Source organism: Oncorhynchus masou, unplaced genomic scaffold (assembly GCF_036934945.1).
Source record: "Oncorhynchus masou masou isolate Uvic2021 unplaced genomic scaffold, UVic_Omas_1.1 unplaced_scaffold_551, whole genome shotgun sequence".
Taxonomy (NCBI): Eukaryota; Metazoa; Chordata; class Actinopteri; order Salmoniformes; family Salmonidae; genus Oncorhynchus; species Oncorhynchus masou.
In genome coordinates this window covers 243,661-258,635 of record NW_027011926.1, presented here as the reverse complement: position 1 = coordinate 258,635, position 14,975 = coordinate 243,661, and the positions used below count along the sequence as shown (strand labels likewise).

At 44.0% G+C, this 14,975-nt stretch overlaps 2 protein-coding genes and 1 pseudogene across 6 annotated transcripts; 2 read left to right on the top strand and 1 right to left on the bottom strand.

Moving 5' to 3' along the window:
• The window catches only part of LOC135536056 (heat shock 70 kDa protein 14-like), a 29,318-nt pseudogene extending 28,558 nt beyond the window's left edge, over positions 1-760 (top strand).
• On the bottom strand, positions 756-12,591 carry dclre1c (DNA cross-link repair 1C, PSO2 homolog (S. cerevisiae)). Of its 5 annotated transcripts, none has more exons than XM_064962440.1 (14): positions 12,399-12,591; positions 12,205-12,256; positions 11,947-12,031; positions 11,792-11,851; positions 11,620-11,675; positions 8,464-8,565; positions 6,626-6,698; positions 5,897-6,037; positions 5,109-5,210; positions 4,507-4,643; positions 4,372-4,426; positions 4,204-4,292; positions 2,202-2,296; positions 756-2,104 (listed from the first exon to the last, which is right to left on the bottom strand). In XM_064962440.1, exons 1-14 carry the CDS (start codon positions 12,505-12,507, stop codon positions 1,404-1,406), a joined length of 1,857 nt encoding a protein of 618 aa, XP_064818512.1. In that variant the 5' UTR covers positions 12,508-12,591; the 3' UTR covers positions 756-1,403. The 5 variants fall into 5 exon arrangements, with proteins under 5 accessions (XP_064818512.1, XP_064818517.1, XP_064818513.1 ...); XM_064962445.1 differs by having other exon boundaries at positions 11,947-11,994; positions 12,399-12,436; XM_064962441.1 differs by lacking the exon at positions 12,399-12,591 and having other exon boundaries at positions 11,947-12,066; positions 12,205-12,390.
• A 167-nt stretch (positions 12,592-12,758) lies between these two features.
• On the top strand, positions 12,759-14,362 carry meig1 (meiosis/spermiogenesis associated 1). The gene is made up of 3 exons (XM_064962451.1): positions 12,759-12,939; positions 13,805-13,987; positions 14,093-14,362. Exons 2-3 carry the CDS (start codon positions 13,835-13,837, stop codon positions 14,219-14,221), a joined length of 282 nt encoding a protein of 93 aa, XP_064818523.1. The 5' UTR covers positions 12,759-12,939; positions 13,805-13,834; the 3' UTR covers positions 14,222-14,362.
• The last annotated feature ends 613 nt before the right edge of the window (positions 14,363-14,975 follow it).

The following is a 14,975-nucleotide window of genomic DNA, read 5'->3' as shown; positions in this document are numbered from 1 at the left end:
CATGTAACCTGTGTGTGTTTCAGGGACGGGTCTCTCCATGTGAGCTGTGTGTGTTTCAGGGACGGGTCTCTCCATGTGAGCTGTGTGTGTTTCAGGGACGGGTCTCTCCATGTGAGCTGTGTGTGTTTCAGGGACGGGTCTCTCCATGTGACCTGTGTGTGTTTCAGGGACGGGTCTCTCCATGTGAGCTGTGTGTGTTTCAGGGACGGGTCTCTCCATGTAACCTGTGTGTGTTTCAGGGACGGGTCTCTCCATGTAACCTGTGTGTGTTTCAGGGACGGGTCTCTCCATGTAACCTGTGTGTGTTTCAGGGACGGGTCTCTCCATGTAACCTGTGTGTGTTTCAGGGACGGGTCTCTCCATGTAACCTGTGTGTGTTTCAGGGACGGGTCTCTCCATGTAACCTGTGTGTGTTTCAGGGACGGGTCTCTCCATGTAACCTGTGTGTGTTTCAGGGACGGGTCTCTCCATGTGAGCTGTGTGTGTTTCAGGGACGGGTCTCTCCATGTGAGCTGTGTGTGTGTTTCAGGGACGGGTCTCTCCATGTAACCTGTGTGTGTTTCAGGGACGGGTCTCTCCATGTAACCTGTGTGTGTTTCAGGGACGGGTCTCTCCATGTGAGCTGTGTGGAGCAGAACAGTGGGAAGACTGAAGCCATCAGTATATCAGCAGCCTCCTGATTTCACCACGAGCTCCAAGTTAATGTCACTATACGTGTTGAAGTTCCTTTTAAAGTTTAAATAAAGACATTATGGTTTAACTTAGTTCCTTTATTCTCTACAGTTCAGAACAGCTACAACATACTTTATTCTCTACAGTTCAGAACTGCGTTAGTCTTTCTGTGGTCTCTCAGCCTGGCAGGAGCAGACTCCAGTTGTGTTCCCTACTGAACATTTCACAGGGTGGTCGAGGAGTAGCTGTGGTTTCTCTTGGCCCTGATAGGCCAGGTGTGCAGCAGGCACATGTGTATATAGGGCATGACTATGGTGTCTCTATGACAAAGTAGGGTATGGTCTGTAAATAATGCTATGGCCCCACACATGAAATCGTATATATGCATTAATCAATTATTTTCGGGTGAGGAAGACATTGTGGGGTCTTGACAATCATCCATTGAAAAACCATTAACTCTATAACAGAGACGGACATATAACCTGGACATTTTTATAGTAGTCACCTGGATGGAATGATCAGAGTTAAGGTTCGGACATTACTAAGCTACTGTATATCATGGCCACAAAGTTCAGGTCTGCTTAAGGTGATTGCTCTCCCATAGGCACCAATGCATTAGCAGCTGGGTTTGGTCTGTTCAGCTCATTGACTGTATATGAATCAGAAGAAACTAGTGGGTGGAATGGCTCGCTTCCTCTTCCCTCTGTCTATATACAAAGAGGTAGACAGGGTCAGAGGGACTGACTTCCTGTCCTGGTGACCACTTCCTCTCCAGCGGCCAGTCTCCTGTACAGATCGCTGAGGTCGTCTGGTCCAGGTGCGTGTGAATCCGGCGTAGACGGGATGTCAAAGTCCGATGACACCTGAGACTCCGTTGGCTCTGATTGGTGAGTGTGGCTGCCACACTCCTCCCCAGCATCCAGATAGGTCAATGCATCTCCCTGACACCAGTCTTCTGATTGGATGAGCATGCTTTCAGCCTGACTTGGGCCTCGTCCACTCGAGAGAGGAATTGACAGCGAGGGGAGTTTGGCAGAGTCATCAACAAACAGCTCTGGGGTCTGTGAGCCTGTGAGTGTGGAGTGAGAGGGGCTTGTGTGAGAGCAGGAGTGTGGTTGGCTGGTCTGGCTGTCCGTCAGTATCTCCGTGGTGAAAAACTCCTCCCAGCGAGGAGGGGTGCCAGAATTAGACACAGACCCCTCGTCTCTCTCCCCACCTCTCTCTTCTTCCTCCAGGTCTCTCTCCTCCTCATCATCATCATTAGATTCGGTACAGTCCATGTAGTCTCCTGTGATGAGAGGTGTGTGTGTTAGGGGTAGAGGTTCGTCGGGGGGGTTAGGGAGCGTTGTGGGTGTGGCCTCCTGCATCATCACCCTCTTCCTGACAGGGGCCAGGTCCGCCCCCTCAAACAGCCAATCAGCACAGTCCACATCTGGTATAAAGAACAGAGCCAATCACAAAGCAGTGAAATAATGTAGAAAGGATGGTTGGAAGGGATAGCTGGCTGTGGTCAGGAGAGAGAGTCTCACCGTGGGTGTGCTGCTCTGGTCTGGTGCGTTTCAGTGTTCCCAGAGGTCTGTAGATCACAGCTGAAGAGGACACGTCCCTACACATAGACTTCAACCTGGAGACATACGGTAACAAATGCAGTGCATTTGGAAAGTATTCAGACCCCTTCCTTGTTCCACATATTGGTAGGTTACAGACTTATTCTACAATGGAGGAAAACAATTATTCAATCCATCTACACAGAAAGCTGATTCACATCAGGGTCAGACCTGATTAGTATTCTGAGACTCCAAATTGAGCTCAGGTGCATCCTGTTTCCATTCATCATCGATGTTTCTACAACTTGGAGTCCACCTGTGGTAAATGATTTGGAAAGGCTCACACCTGTCTATAAGTTTACGCACTTGACAGGTAGAGCAAAACCCAAGCCACGAGGTTGAAGGAATCCTCCGTAGAGCTCCGAGACAGGATTGTGTTGAGGCACAGATCTGGGGAAAGGTACCAAAACAAATCTGCAGTATTGAAGAACCCCAAGAACACAGTGGTCTCCATCATTCTTAAATGGAAGAAGTTTGGAACCACCAAGACTCTTCCTAGAGCTGGTCGCCCAGTCAGGGAGGTGACCAAGAACCCGATGGTCCCTCTGTGGAGATGGGTTAACCTTCCAGAAGGACAACCATATCTGCATTACTCCACCAATCAGGCCTTTATGGTAGAGTGGCCAGACAGAAGCCACTCCTCTGTTAAAGGCACAACAGCAGGCTTGAAGTTTGCCAAAAGGCAGCTAAAGGATTCTCAGACCATGAGAAACAAGATTGAACTCTTTGGCCTGAATGCCAAGTGTCACGTCTGGAGAAAACCAGGCGCCGCTCATCACCTGGACAATACCATCCCTAGGGTGAAGCATGGTGGTGGCAGCATCATGCTATGGGGGTGTTTTTCAGCGGCAGGGACTGGGACACTAGTCAGGATCTAGGGAGAGATGAACAGAGCAAAGTACAGGGAGATCCTTGATGAAAACCTGCTCCAGAGTGCTCAGGACCTCAGACTGGGGCGAAGGTTCACCTTTCAACAGGACAACGGCCCTAAACACACAGCCAAGACAACGCAGGAGAGGCTTCGGGACAATTCTCTGAATGTCCTCGAGTGGCCCAGGCAGAGCCCGGACATGAACCCAATCCAACAGCTCTGGAGAGACCTGAAAATAGCTGCGCAGCGACGTTCCCCATCCAACCTGACAGAGCTTAAGAGGATCTGCAGAGAAGAATGGGAGAAACTCCACAAATACAGGTGTGACAAATTTGTAGCATCATACCAAAGAAGACTTGAGGCTATAAACTCTGAAGCACCTTTGGCAAAGTATTGAGTAAAGGGTCTGAATACATATAAATGTGATTTTTTAAATATTTGATACATTTGCAAAAATGTCTTAATCTGTTTTTGCTCTGTTATTATGGGGGTATGATAATTTAAAAAAAATCAATTTTAGAATAAGGCTGTGGAAAAGGTGAAGGGGTCTGAATACTTTCCCAATGCACTGTGCACACACACACAGGCCTAATTCTCCACAGTCCTGTCATGGATTCAACAGCATTGGGTCTAAGGGTTAAGACATCCGCATGCTTCCCAGCCGAAACAGTACGGTAGAGTTCATACTGAACAAACATGTGAACATCAAGGGCCAGCCATGCTTCCCTGTTCTGAGACAATTGCAATTTTCCTAAGTCCTTCTTTGTGGTACCTGACCTCATTTAAGGTTCCCCAAAGCTTTTTACTATCATTCTTTATGTCATTTAACTTTGTTTCGTAGTGTAAGGGGTATTAGGGGGTGGGGGTATGGGTATTAGGGGGTTGGGGCATAAGGGGTAATTAGAGGGTATGGGTATTAGGGGGTAGGGGCATAAGGGGTAATTAGGGGGTATGGGTATTAGGGGGTAGGGGCATAAGGGGTTATGGGTATTAGGGGGTAAGGGGATCGGGGTGTAGAGAAGACATTCAGTGTATAGAGAATGACTGGCTCACAGCTCCGTGACATCAGCGTGAGTTCGTCCAATAGGAATGACACTGGGGTAGATGTTGATTGGCTGGAGATAAGACAGGAAGTCTTTTATCTGAAAACAGGAAGAAGAGAAGAGTATCACACACAGAGGCAGACAGGCACAGACAGAGAGAGGCAGGCAGGTGTCTCACCTCAGAGTAGGATGAGTGGAAGGAAAAGCAGGCTCTGTAGGAACTGGCACCTGTCCTGAAAACAACATTACACATCTGTGTAAGATAATGTGTTTCTCTGTGGGTGAGTGGGTGTGTTTCTCAGAGTGTGTGTACCTGACGATAACCTTGGTCCTCTGTGTTCTCTCTCCAAACCACATAGTGGAGGGTTTGATACTGATGATGTTTAGAGGAGTTCCATCTGATGCCGAGGAGCCACACGGCAGCCTGCTGGCAGGAACAAACTCCTCATCCTACACAACGACATGTTTCTATTGGTTAGGGCTCCTCATCCTACACAACGACATGTTTCTATTGGTTAGGGCTCCTCATCCTACACAACGACATGCTTCTATTGGTTAGGGCTCCTCAACCTACACAACGACATGCTTCTATTGGTTAGGGCTCCTCATCCTACACAACGACATGTTTCTATTGGTTAGGGCTCCTCATCCTACACAACGACATGTTTCTATTGGTTAGGGCTCCTCATCCTACACAACGACATGTTTCTATTGGTTAGGGCACCTCATCCTACACAACGACATGTTTCTATTGGTTAGGGCTCCTCATCCTACACAACGACATGTTTCTATTGGTTAGGGCACCTCATCCTACACAACGACATGTTTCTATTGGTTAGGGCTCCTCATCCTACACAACAACACGTTTCTATTGGTTAGGGGTTTCTAAGAGAAAGGGGCGTGTAGCAGCGTTACCTTGGGGTGACGGCAGGCATGGATCTGAGTGGCTCGATCCGTGGTCACATGACTCAGAATCTCTGGCATCTTCTTAAACATGTCCAGGCTTTTGACATGAATCTACAACACACCATGTCATTATTTGTCATACTTAACAAAGTGTGTTTAAAATAAATCTTATTTGGTATCGGTGTCCCATCCATGGGACAGTTGAGCTAACGTAGGCCAATGTGATTAGTATGAGGTTGTAAGTAACAAGAACATAGTCATATCTGATGATGTCAGAAAGCTTAAATTCTTGTTAATCTAACTGTACTGTCCAATGTACAGTAGCTATTACAGTGAAAGAATATCATGCTATTGTTAGAGTGCACCGTAATGAACTTAAAGTTAATAATAAACAAATTAGGCACATTTGGGCAGTCTTGATACATTTTTTTTAAAGAAATGCAATGGTTCATTGGATCAGTCTAAAAATGTGCACATGCCCTGCTGCCATCTAGTGGCCAAAATCTAAATGTCACCTGGGCTGGAATAATACATTATGGCCTTTCTCTTGCATTTTAAAGAATGGAACAAAAAAAGTTTTTTTCTTCTTTGTATTATCTTTAACCAGATCTAATGTGTTATTCTCCTACATTCATTTCACATTTCCACAAACTTCAAAGTGTTTCCTTTCAAATGGTACTAAGAATATGCATATCCTTGCTTCCTGAGCTACAGGCAGTTAAATTTGGGTATGTCATTTTAGGTGGAAATTGAAAAAGGGGGCGGATCCTTAGAGGTTTTAAGTGTTGGTTACCTACCTGTGTGTGAAACTCGTCCCCCAGGTTAGTGAAGAGGTATTCATATCCATATGCAGCTTTACAATTCAGCCACACTGTATGGTACACACTCCTACTGACCCAGTCCTGTACCAGCCCCCGGATAGCATGTAGACACGTCTCCTACACACACACACACACACACAGTCCTGTACCAGCCCCCGGATAGCATGAAGACACTTCATGTAGACACGTCTCCTACAGACACACACTCTCCCCTCCCCACACTCTCCCCTCTCGCTCTATAGATCTCTGTGTAGCTCGCTCTCTCTCTCTCTCTGTGTGTAGCTCTCTCTCTCTCTGTGTAGCTCTCTCTCTGTGTCTGTGTAGCTCTCTCTCTCTCTGTGTAGCTCTCTCTGTCTGTGTAGCTCTCTCTCTCTGTGTAGCTCTGTCTGTGTAGCTCTCTGTGTAGCTCTCTCTCTCTCTGTGTAGCTCTCTCTCTCTCTGTGTAGCGCTCTCTCTCTCTGTGTAGCTCTCTCTCTCTCTGTGTAGCTCTCTCTCTCTCTGTGTAGCTCTCTCTCTCTCTGTGTAGCTCTCTCTCTCTCTGTAGCTCTCTCTCTCTCTGTAGCTCTCTCTCTCTCTGTAGCTCTCTCTCTCTCTGTGTAGCTCTCTCTCTCTCTGTGTAGCTCTCTCTCTCTCTGTGTAGCTCTCTCTCTCTCTGTGTAGCTCTCTCTCTCTCTGTGTAGCGCTCGCAGAATCCCACACACTCACCCTGCTGGGGATCTGGTAGAAGCGAGGGTCGTAAAAGGTGGAGTCCAGATACACACTCTTGATGTCTTTCACCCTGAAACAACACAGCACACTCTGGCATTGGAACTGAGGACCACTGTATATTGTCTAGGTTTTACTTGGTGTGTTCTCTCCTGTGTGCTGGTTAGGGCTCGGATGACAAGACAGTTTTAGGGTCGAGGAGGTTTAATGACTCTGATTTACAATATGGGCATGAACATCACAGTGGATTATGGTCAACTTTTCTAAATGTAGATGTTCCAATCAGCGGCTTGTATGTGTGGAGGCCTGGAGATGCTAAACATGTTTGTTAATTAACGGTCAATTACCATGGGACGCTGTCATGACCGCCACAGCCCTATATGGGCACATATTGTGAATCTTCAGCATCATCAAACCATCTCCACTATAATCCACTGTCTTGTCACCTGGGCCGTGCTATGGGTGGGTGCTGCTATGGTGACCAGTGAGTTGAGATGAGGCGGGGCTTAACCTAGCAAAGACTTATAGATGACCTGGAGCCAAATATGAAGCGAGGGCCAGCCAAAGACAGCATACAGGTCGCAGTGGTTGGTAGTATATGGGGCTTTAACATGGCTGTAATAGCTTAATGCTCTACAACGTGACTTCAATAGCATGGCTGTAATAGCTTAATGCTCTACAACGTGACTTCAATAGCATGGCTGTAATAGCTGAATGCTCTACAACGTGACTTCAATAGCATGGCTGTAACAGCTTAATGCTCTACAACGTGACTTCAATAGCATGGCTGTAATAGCTTAATGCTCTACAACGTGACTTCAATAGCATGGCTGTAACAGCTTAATGCTCTACAACGTGACTTCAATAGCATGGCTGTAATAGCTTAATGCTCTACAACGTGACTTCAATAGCATGGCTGTAACAGCTTAATATTCAACAACGTGACTTCAATAGCATGGCTGTAATGCTCTACAAGACAATACAACACTAGGCTATACAACGTGACTAATTAAAGGGGAGCCTCACACAACTGAATGATCTTGAAATGTAAACTTCTAAACAGTTTGGAATGAAATATCTTTTTTTTTTACCTTTATTTAACTAGGCAAGTCAGTTAAGAACAAATTCTTATGTTCAATGACGGCCCAGGAACAGTGGGTTAGCTGCCTGTTCAGGGGCAGAACGACAGATTTGTACCTTGTCAGCTCGGGGATTTGAACTTGCAACCTTCCGGTTACTAGTCCAACGCTCTAACCACGAGGCTACCCTGCCGCCCATATAAAGTACATTATATAATTACAGGGTATATAAACAAAGTACTGAGGGACATTATCCTATACAAACACAGGGCTAAATGTTAAAATAATATGACACTGAAAACTGATCTAGCAAGCCTGCAGTAGCTAGCTCACGGCAGCTTGTGGTAAACACTTCATTAGCAGAACCACAAAATATGACAATCACGTGGGCAAGTGCATAAACACAGGATGGATGGAATCAGCAAGGAGGCACACTGGCATTGGTTAACACAACGAGAGCTAACTGGTGGGAAAACACAGGATGGATGGAACTTTGTCACTAGACTCCTCTCAGCTGATCTTCTCTGAGTTGGAGATCACCCAACATGCTCTGCTCCACTTCACAGCTCTGATATGATAAACTTCTATGTAGTATTTGGTAGTCATTCTGTCTGTATATACTGTAAGTAGTATATGTGTGTACCTTCTCCCAGAGTGGAGGATTTCTATGTGTTGTACTATGATAAGTAGTATTTGGTAGTTATACTGTAAGTAGTGTAATATATATATATATATATATATGTGTGTGTGTGTGTGTACCTGCTCCCAGAGTGGAGGAGTTCTATGCGGGAGGCGTCTCCCTTCGCCAGTCGGAAGTCTCCTGTGTACAACACCGTACCCTGGGCCCCCTCTACCAAGAACCTACAAACACACACAAACTAGGGTTGGGAGATAAACAGATTTTCATACCTTCATATCGTTCCTGTGCCATAACGGGGTATACGGTACGAATGAAAGAATGAATATATATCTCAGTGCCAGTAAAAAGTTTGGACAAACCTACTCATTCCAGGGTTTTTCTTTATTTTTCCTATTTTCTACATTGTAGAATAACAGTGAAGACATCAAAACTATAAAATAACACATATGGAATCATGTAGAAACCAAAAAAGTGTTAAATTATATTTGAGATTCTTCAAAGTAGCCACCCTTTGCCTTGATGACAGCATTGCACACTCTTGGCATTTTCTCAACCAGCTTCATGAGGTAGTCACCTGGAATGCATTTAAATCAACAGGTGTGCCTCGTTAAGTGTTAATGCATTTGAGCCAATGTTGTGTTGTGAAAAGGTAGGGTGGTATACAGAACATAGCCCTATTTGGTAAGAGTATATTTTGAACATTTCAAATGAGCAAAGAGAAAGGATCGACATTACTTTAAGACATGAAGGTCAGTCAATCCAGAAAATGTAAAGTACTTTGAACATTTTTAAGTGCAGTCGCAAAAACCATCAAGCGCAACGATGAAACTGGCTCTCATGAGGACCACCACAGGAAAGGAAGACCCAGAGTTACCTCTGCTGCAGAGGATAAGTTCATTATAGTTACCAGCCCATATAAATGCTTCAGAGTTCAAGTAACAGACATCTCAACATCAACTGTTCAGAGGAGACTACGTGATTTTTTTCATTTTTATTTAACTAGGCAAGTCAGTTAAGAACAACTTCTTATTTACAATGACGGCCTATCGGGGAACAGTGGGTTAACTTCCTTGTTCAGGGGCAGAACGACAGATTTTTACCTTGTCAGCTTGGTGATTCAATCCACCAACCTTTCGGTTAATGGCCCAACACTCTAACCACTAGGCTACCTGCCGCCCCGAATCAGGCCTTCATGGTCGAATTTCTGCAAAGAAACCACTACTAAATGACACCAATAATAAGAAGAGACTTGCTTGGGCCAAGAAACGGACATTAGACTGGTGGAAATCTGTCCTTTGGCCTGATGAGTCCAAATTTAGTATTTTTGGTTCCAACCGCCGTGTCTTTGTGATACGCTGAGTAGGTGAACGGATGATCTCTGCATGTGTGGTTCCCACCGTGAAGCATGGAGGAGGTGGTGTGATGGTGCTTTGCTGGTGACAGTCTGTGATTTATTTAGAATTCAAGGCACACTTAACCAGCATGGCTACCACAGCATTCTGCAATGATATACGCCATCCCATCTGGTCTGCACTTAGGGGAATATCATTTGTTTTTTAACAGGACAATGACCCAAAACACCTCCAGGGCTATTTGGGCTATTTGACCAAGAAGGAGAGTGATTGAGTGCTGCATCAGATGACCTGGCCTCCACAATCAACAGACCTCAATCCCATATTACTGTCACTTTGTTAAATCCACTTCAATTAGTGTAGATGAAGGGGAGGAGACGGGTTAAAGAAGGATTTTTAAGCCTTGAGATAAATGAGACATGGATTGTGTATGCGTGCCATTCAGAGGGTGAATGGGCAAGACAAGAGATTTAAGTGCCTTTGAATGGCATATGGTAGTAGGTGCCAGGCGCAGCAATTTGAGTCAAGAACTGCAACGTTGCTGTTTTTTTTTTTTTCCACCTTTATTTAACCAGGTAGGCAAGTTGAGAACAAGTTCTCATTTACAATTGCGACCTGGCCAAGATAAAGCAAAGCAGTTCGACACATACAACGACACAGAGTTACACATGGAGCAAAACAAACATACAGTCAATAATACAGTATAAACAAGTCTATATACGATGTGAGCAAATGAGGTGACATAAGGGAGGTAAAGGCAAAAAAAGGCCATGGTGGCAAAGTAAATACAATATAGCAAGTAAAACACTGGAATGGTAGATTTGCAATGGAAGAATGTGCAAAGTAGAAATAAAAATAATGGGGTGCAAAGGAGCAAAATAAATAAATTAAATACAGTAGGGAAAGAGGTAGTTGTTTGGGCTAAAATATAGGTGGGCTATGTACAGGTGCAGTAATCTGTGAGCTGTTTCTCACACAACAGTTTCCTTTGTGTATCAAGAATGGTCCACCACCCAAAAGGACATCCAGCCAACTTGACACAACTGTGGGAATCATTGGGTCAGCTTCCCTGTGGAAAGCTTTTGACATCTTGTAGTGTCCACACCCCAACACATTGAGGGGGAACTAAATATTAGGAAGGTGTTCTTATTGTTTGTACACTCACCTTTGTAATATTGAGTAGTTGCCGCCGCCCCCCCCAGTTGTGTCAAGATGGCTGGATGTCCCAGCAGCACTGCAGTTCTTGACAAACCGGTTCTCATGGCACCTACTACCATACCTTATTCAAAGGCACTTCAGCATGTTGTCTTGTAAATTCACCCTCTGAATGGCACACATACACAATCCATGTCTCATTTGTCTCAAGGCTTAAAAATCCTTCTTCAACCCATCTCCTCCCCTTCATCTACACTGATATGAAGTGGATTTAACAACTGGCATCAATAAGGGATCATAGCTTTCACCTGGATTCACCTGGTCAGTCTGTCATGGAAAGAGCAGGTGTTCCTAATGTTTTCGGTTGGAGTCCCAACAAATGCTTACAAATTACTAGTGACTTCCCATAGTGGACACTAGTTAAATGCTAACAAGCACACAAAGTGCAAGGACAGACAACCCAGCTCATAAAAGTTATACAACCATCTCAACAGGCTACTCACAGTTTGCTGCACGAAACAAATATTACCCAGCATTGATCCAGACATTGTGTTTGCTGTAACCAAGAAGCATGCACCCCTGCGAGGCTCAGAGCATTAGAGGGCCCTCACCCCCCAAAATATCACTGTCGCTATTTCTAAATAACCCAGAACTCAGTAGCTGTATATCAACCACACAAGCTAGGTGATACGTCATATTACCACAAACACACACACGCTAGGTGATACCACATAAGCACACATACATGCACGCACACACAATACTCACATGACCGAGCCTGGACAGTGACCTGCAGGAAGCAGAGTCACCACAAGTTCTTCTCTCTGTGGACACACACCCACACACAATATCAGTCATCAAAGTGTCAGTCATATAGCAAACTAACAGCGATCAGCCCTTATGACCCTATATGTGTTGTAATGATGAACCGGTGTCGTACCTCTCCTGAAGCATCATCTATTAAAGTGATTAGTGTGGGACTCTCCAGTTCCAAAGCAACCTAGACAAACAGAAGCACATCGAAATTACACAAAACAAATTTTGCCTAGCAATATGTCCATAACTAAGATTTTTGACAATTAATTAACTACTTACTATGTGATCTTCCCAGAAGGCATATTTTGGATTGCTCAGCAACAGCTCCTTAGTTACAAATGAACAGTATAGTTTGACTGTCAGACTGGAACAAATGAACAGTATAGTTTGACTGTCAGACTGGAACAAATCAACAGTACAGTTTGACTGTCAGAGTGGAACAAATGAACACAGACAGTAACGTTAGACCTTCAACATCAGTTAGCCATCCTTTGTTTCACTGAACATTCACACCATCAAAATAAAACGTGATATCACCTGCATTTCAACTTTCTTTTCAATAGAGGCCCCTTCAGTCCCTTCATGTGATCTGCAGAAAATACATGATGTAAGTAGAGCTAAAGTTAGCTAGTTACATGTCCACTGTGTGCAAGTTAAGAGCACATACTGGCTAGTTATCTTTAGCTAACTGTTGTTTGGCTCTCACTGTATCTCAAAGAGTCTTTCTTTACCTTTATGGCAGTGAGACAAAAAATAAGCCCTTGCATGTAGATTCTCCCTGTCAAACCGGTCCAGCGACATGTTGGGATACTCCTTCATGCGACCCGCGAACGAACTCATTTTGACTGAAGATTAGCTCCAATAATTTCCTCAACTTCAACCCACTAGCTGACATTTCGGCGCATTTTGGTCGGGATACTTGAATATCTGCCGTTAGCTAAGCCACCTAGTGGATGGGAGTCAAAACGTTTCCACTGTCAGCATTGTATCTGAATTTAAACCTGCTCACAATAACTACGTTGCCAGCATTTATCTTTGCCACCAGTATTACCATAACACGTTGTTAAAGAAGGAAGGAAGGAAGGAAGGAAGGAAGGAAGGAAGGTTGGGTTGCTAGCATATATCTGTGCTACCAGTAGACAATTACCATAACAACACATTGTTAAAGAAGAAGAAGAAAGAAGGAAGGAAGGAATATTGGGTTGCTAGGCAACTAAAGACAAGCCTGCTCGTCATCATCTCTTGGATCTCTGAGTTTTGCCCCGTTCAGCTGTAAGTAACATGTGGTATCAGCTACTTAATCAAATTGAGAAACAAATGTATAGCTAGCTAGCCAGATTCAGTCTATTTTCTAACTGTGACTTCTATATTATATCATAGCCTGAAGCTAGTGCTAGCAAGTTTAATTCAAATATTGGCGTTAGCTAGTTAGCTACTGTACGTTTGGCAACGTTACTGTGCAAATTCAATTCGATTGGTTTCGGACACGAATATTAAAACTGAAATCAGCTAAAGAAATATATAGATAAAATGTTTTCGGCAATAAGATGGTTAGTGTGTAAGAATTAAGAGAGCAGTTCTGCCTGCTCTCCCCTCTACTATTTCCTGTACCGAGACTGGCTATCTGACAAGTGGTAGGCAGAACCACCTGCTGCAACCATCTGCTCTCTATCCCCCAGGACAGGAGGACGGGGAGAAATAGAACATCAGCCTTACCCTACTCACCTAATTCATATTCAGGATGCCCCTCCCCATATAACCTACTATGTCATTTCCATTCTTTTAAAATGGTGTTTTATTGTTTATTTAGTTTTCCTTTATGTATTGCCTTACCCTACTCACCTAATTCATATTCAGGATGCCCCTCCCCATATAACCTACTATGTCATTTCCATTCTTTTAAAATGGTGTTTTATTGTTTATTTAGTTTTCCTTTATGTATTGCCTTACCCTACTCACCTAATTCATATTCAGGATGCCCCTCCCCATATAACCTACTATGTCATTTCCATTCTTTTAAAATTGTGTTTTATTGTTTATTTAGTTTTCCTTTATGTATTTCAGTGTCCATGACTGTCATGTCAGTATATAGAGATACTTGAACTTGTCTAACTGAGCCCACTATTTGCTCCTGTAGGTCGCCTGTGGACATCCTCTCTGCAGCATAATGTCTTGTGCAGCCTACTTAGATGGCAACGCAACGCCAAAGTCAATGAGCAGAGCCAAACAATGGACTGACGAGGTGGAGAACTTATACAGATTCCAACAGGCAGGCTACAGGGATGAACTGGAATACAAACAAGTAAAGCAAGTTGACTTGGTAAACAACTTAAATGAATCCTTATCACTGGCTAAAAGCATTGCCACTGACAGTTGGTTCACTACAAGATGAATGTGTCACTGTGGCATTGCTTCTTTGTCTTAGATCGACAGGTGGCCTGAGACTGGGTTTGTGAAGAAACTTCAGCGTCGAGACAACACATTCTATTACTACAACAGAAAAAGAGAATGTGAAGACCGGGAAGTCCATAAAGTGAAGGTCTATGCATATTAAGTCAGGAGTGTCCAGCAATCTCTTTTCCATTTTGAATATCTTTTGACATGTTTTTGAAGAAGACATCTGTAGGAAGGAAGGCAGCACCATCCCAGCTGTGGAATGTAGACCAGTTCACTGAATAAAGGGTGTGAGGTTGAAGCTGTCTGATGTGTGTGAACCTGTGAGGGGAGGTATGTTTGTGTTATAAGGGTCCTTTTGATGAATGTTTTGTTGTGGATCCAGATGAACTATTGAACTGTGTGAGAGGGGATTATAGACTGGGCTATCACACCCTCATCATGTGATATTGTGACGTTAGTGTGAGGACTGGGATTACCATCAACTAAATAAAATACCTAAAGTCTGACCCCCTAACAGGGATATTCACATACCAGTACACTAACTATGATTCACATATACCAGTACTCCCAAATACAACATAGAGCTACTGAGCACATGTTCTGCTGCATGACATTCATGGTTATTCTATAAACATACATTTCTACATGAATGTTGTGTAAAGTTGCATCCTCCTGGGTACTCCTGTGGGGGATATGGGGCCCAGTTAGAGTGGACTGAGAACTGAACTGGTATGACAGTTAGCAGGTGGGTAAAACACTACAACTATTTGGGTTAAGTATTGGTCCTGATGAATATACTTACAAGTCTACAATGATCATTCATATGATATGAATATAACAACTGGATTTTCCACTGGTGTAAAGTATTTCAGTAAAATTACTACAAAGTTCTACTTAAGTAGTTTTTCTGG

Excerpts from the sequence above, each read along its gene's own strand:
- dclre1c (XM_064962440.1), bottom strand. The coding sequence starts at position 12,507 with ATGAGTTCGTTCGCGGGTCGCATGAAGGAGTATCCCAACATGTCGCTG. Across the intron at positions 11,852-11,946 it reads CCTTCTGGGAAGATCACATA|GTTGCTTTGGAACTGGAGAG; the intron begins GTAAGTAGTTAA and ends CTGTTTGTCTAG. Across the intron at positions 5,211-5,896 it reads GGGACGAGTTTCACACACAG|ATTCATGTCAAAAGCCTGGA; the intron begins GTAGGTAACCAA and ends GGTGTGTTGTAG.
- meig1 (XM_064962451.1), top strand. The coding sequence starts at position 13,835 with ATGTCTTGTGCAGCCTACTTAGATGGCAACGCAACGCCAAAGTCAATG. Across the intron at positions 13,988-14,092 it reads AAGTAAAGCAAGTTGACTTG|ATCGACAGGTGGCCTGAGAC; the intron begins GTAAACAACTTA and ends TCTTTGTCTTAG.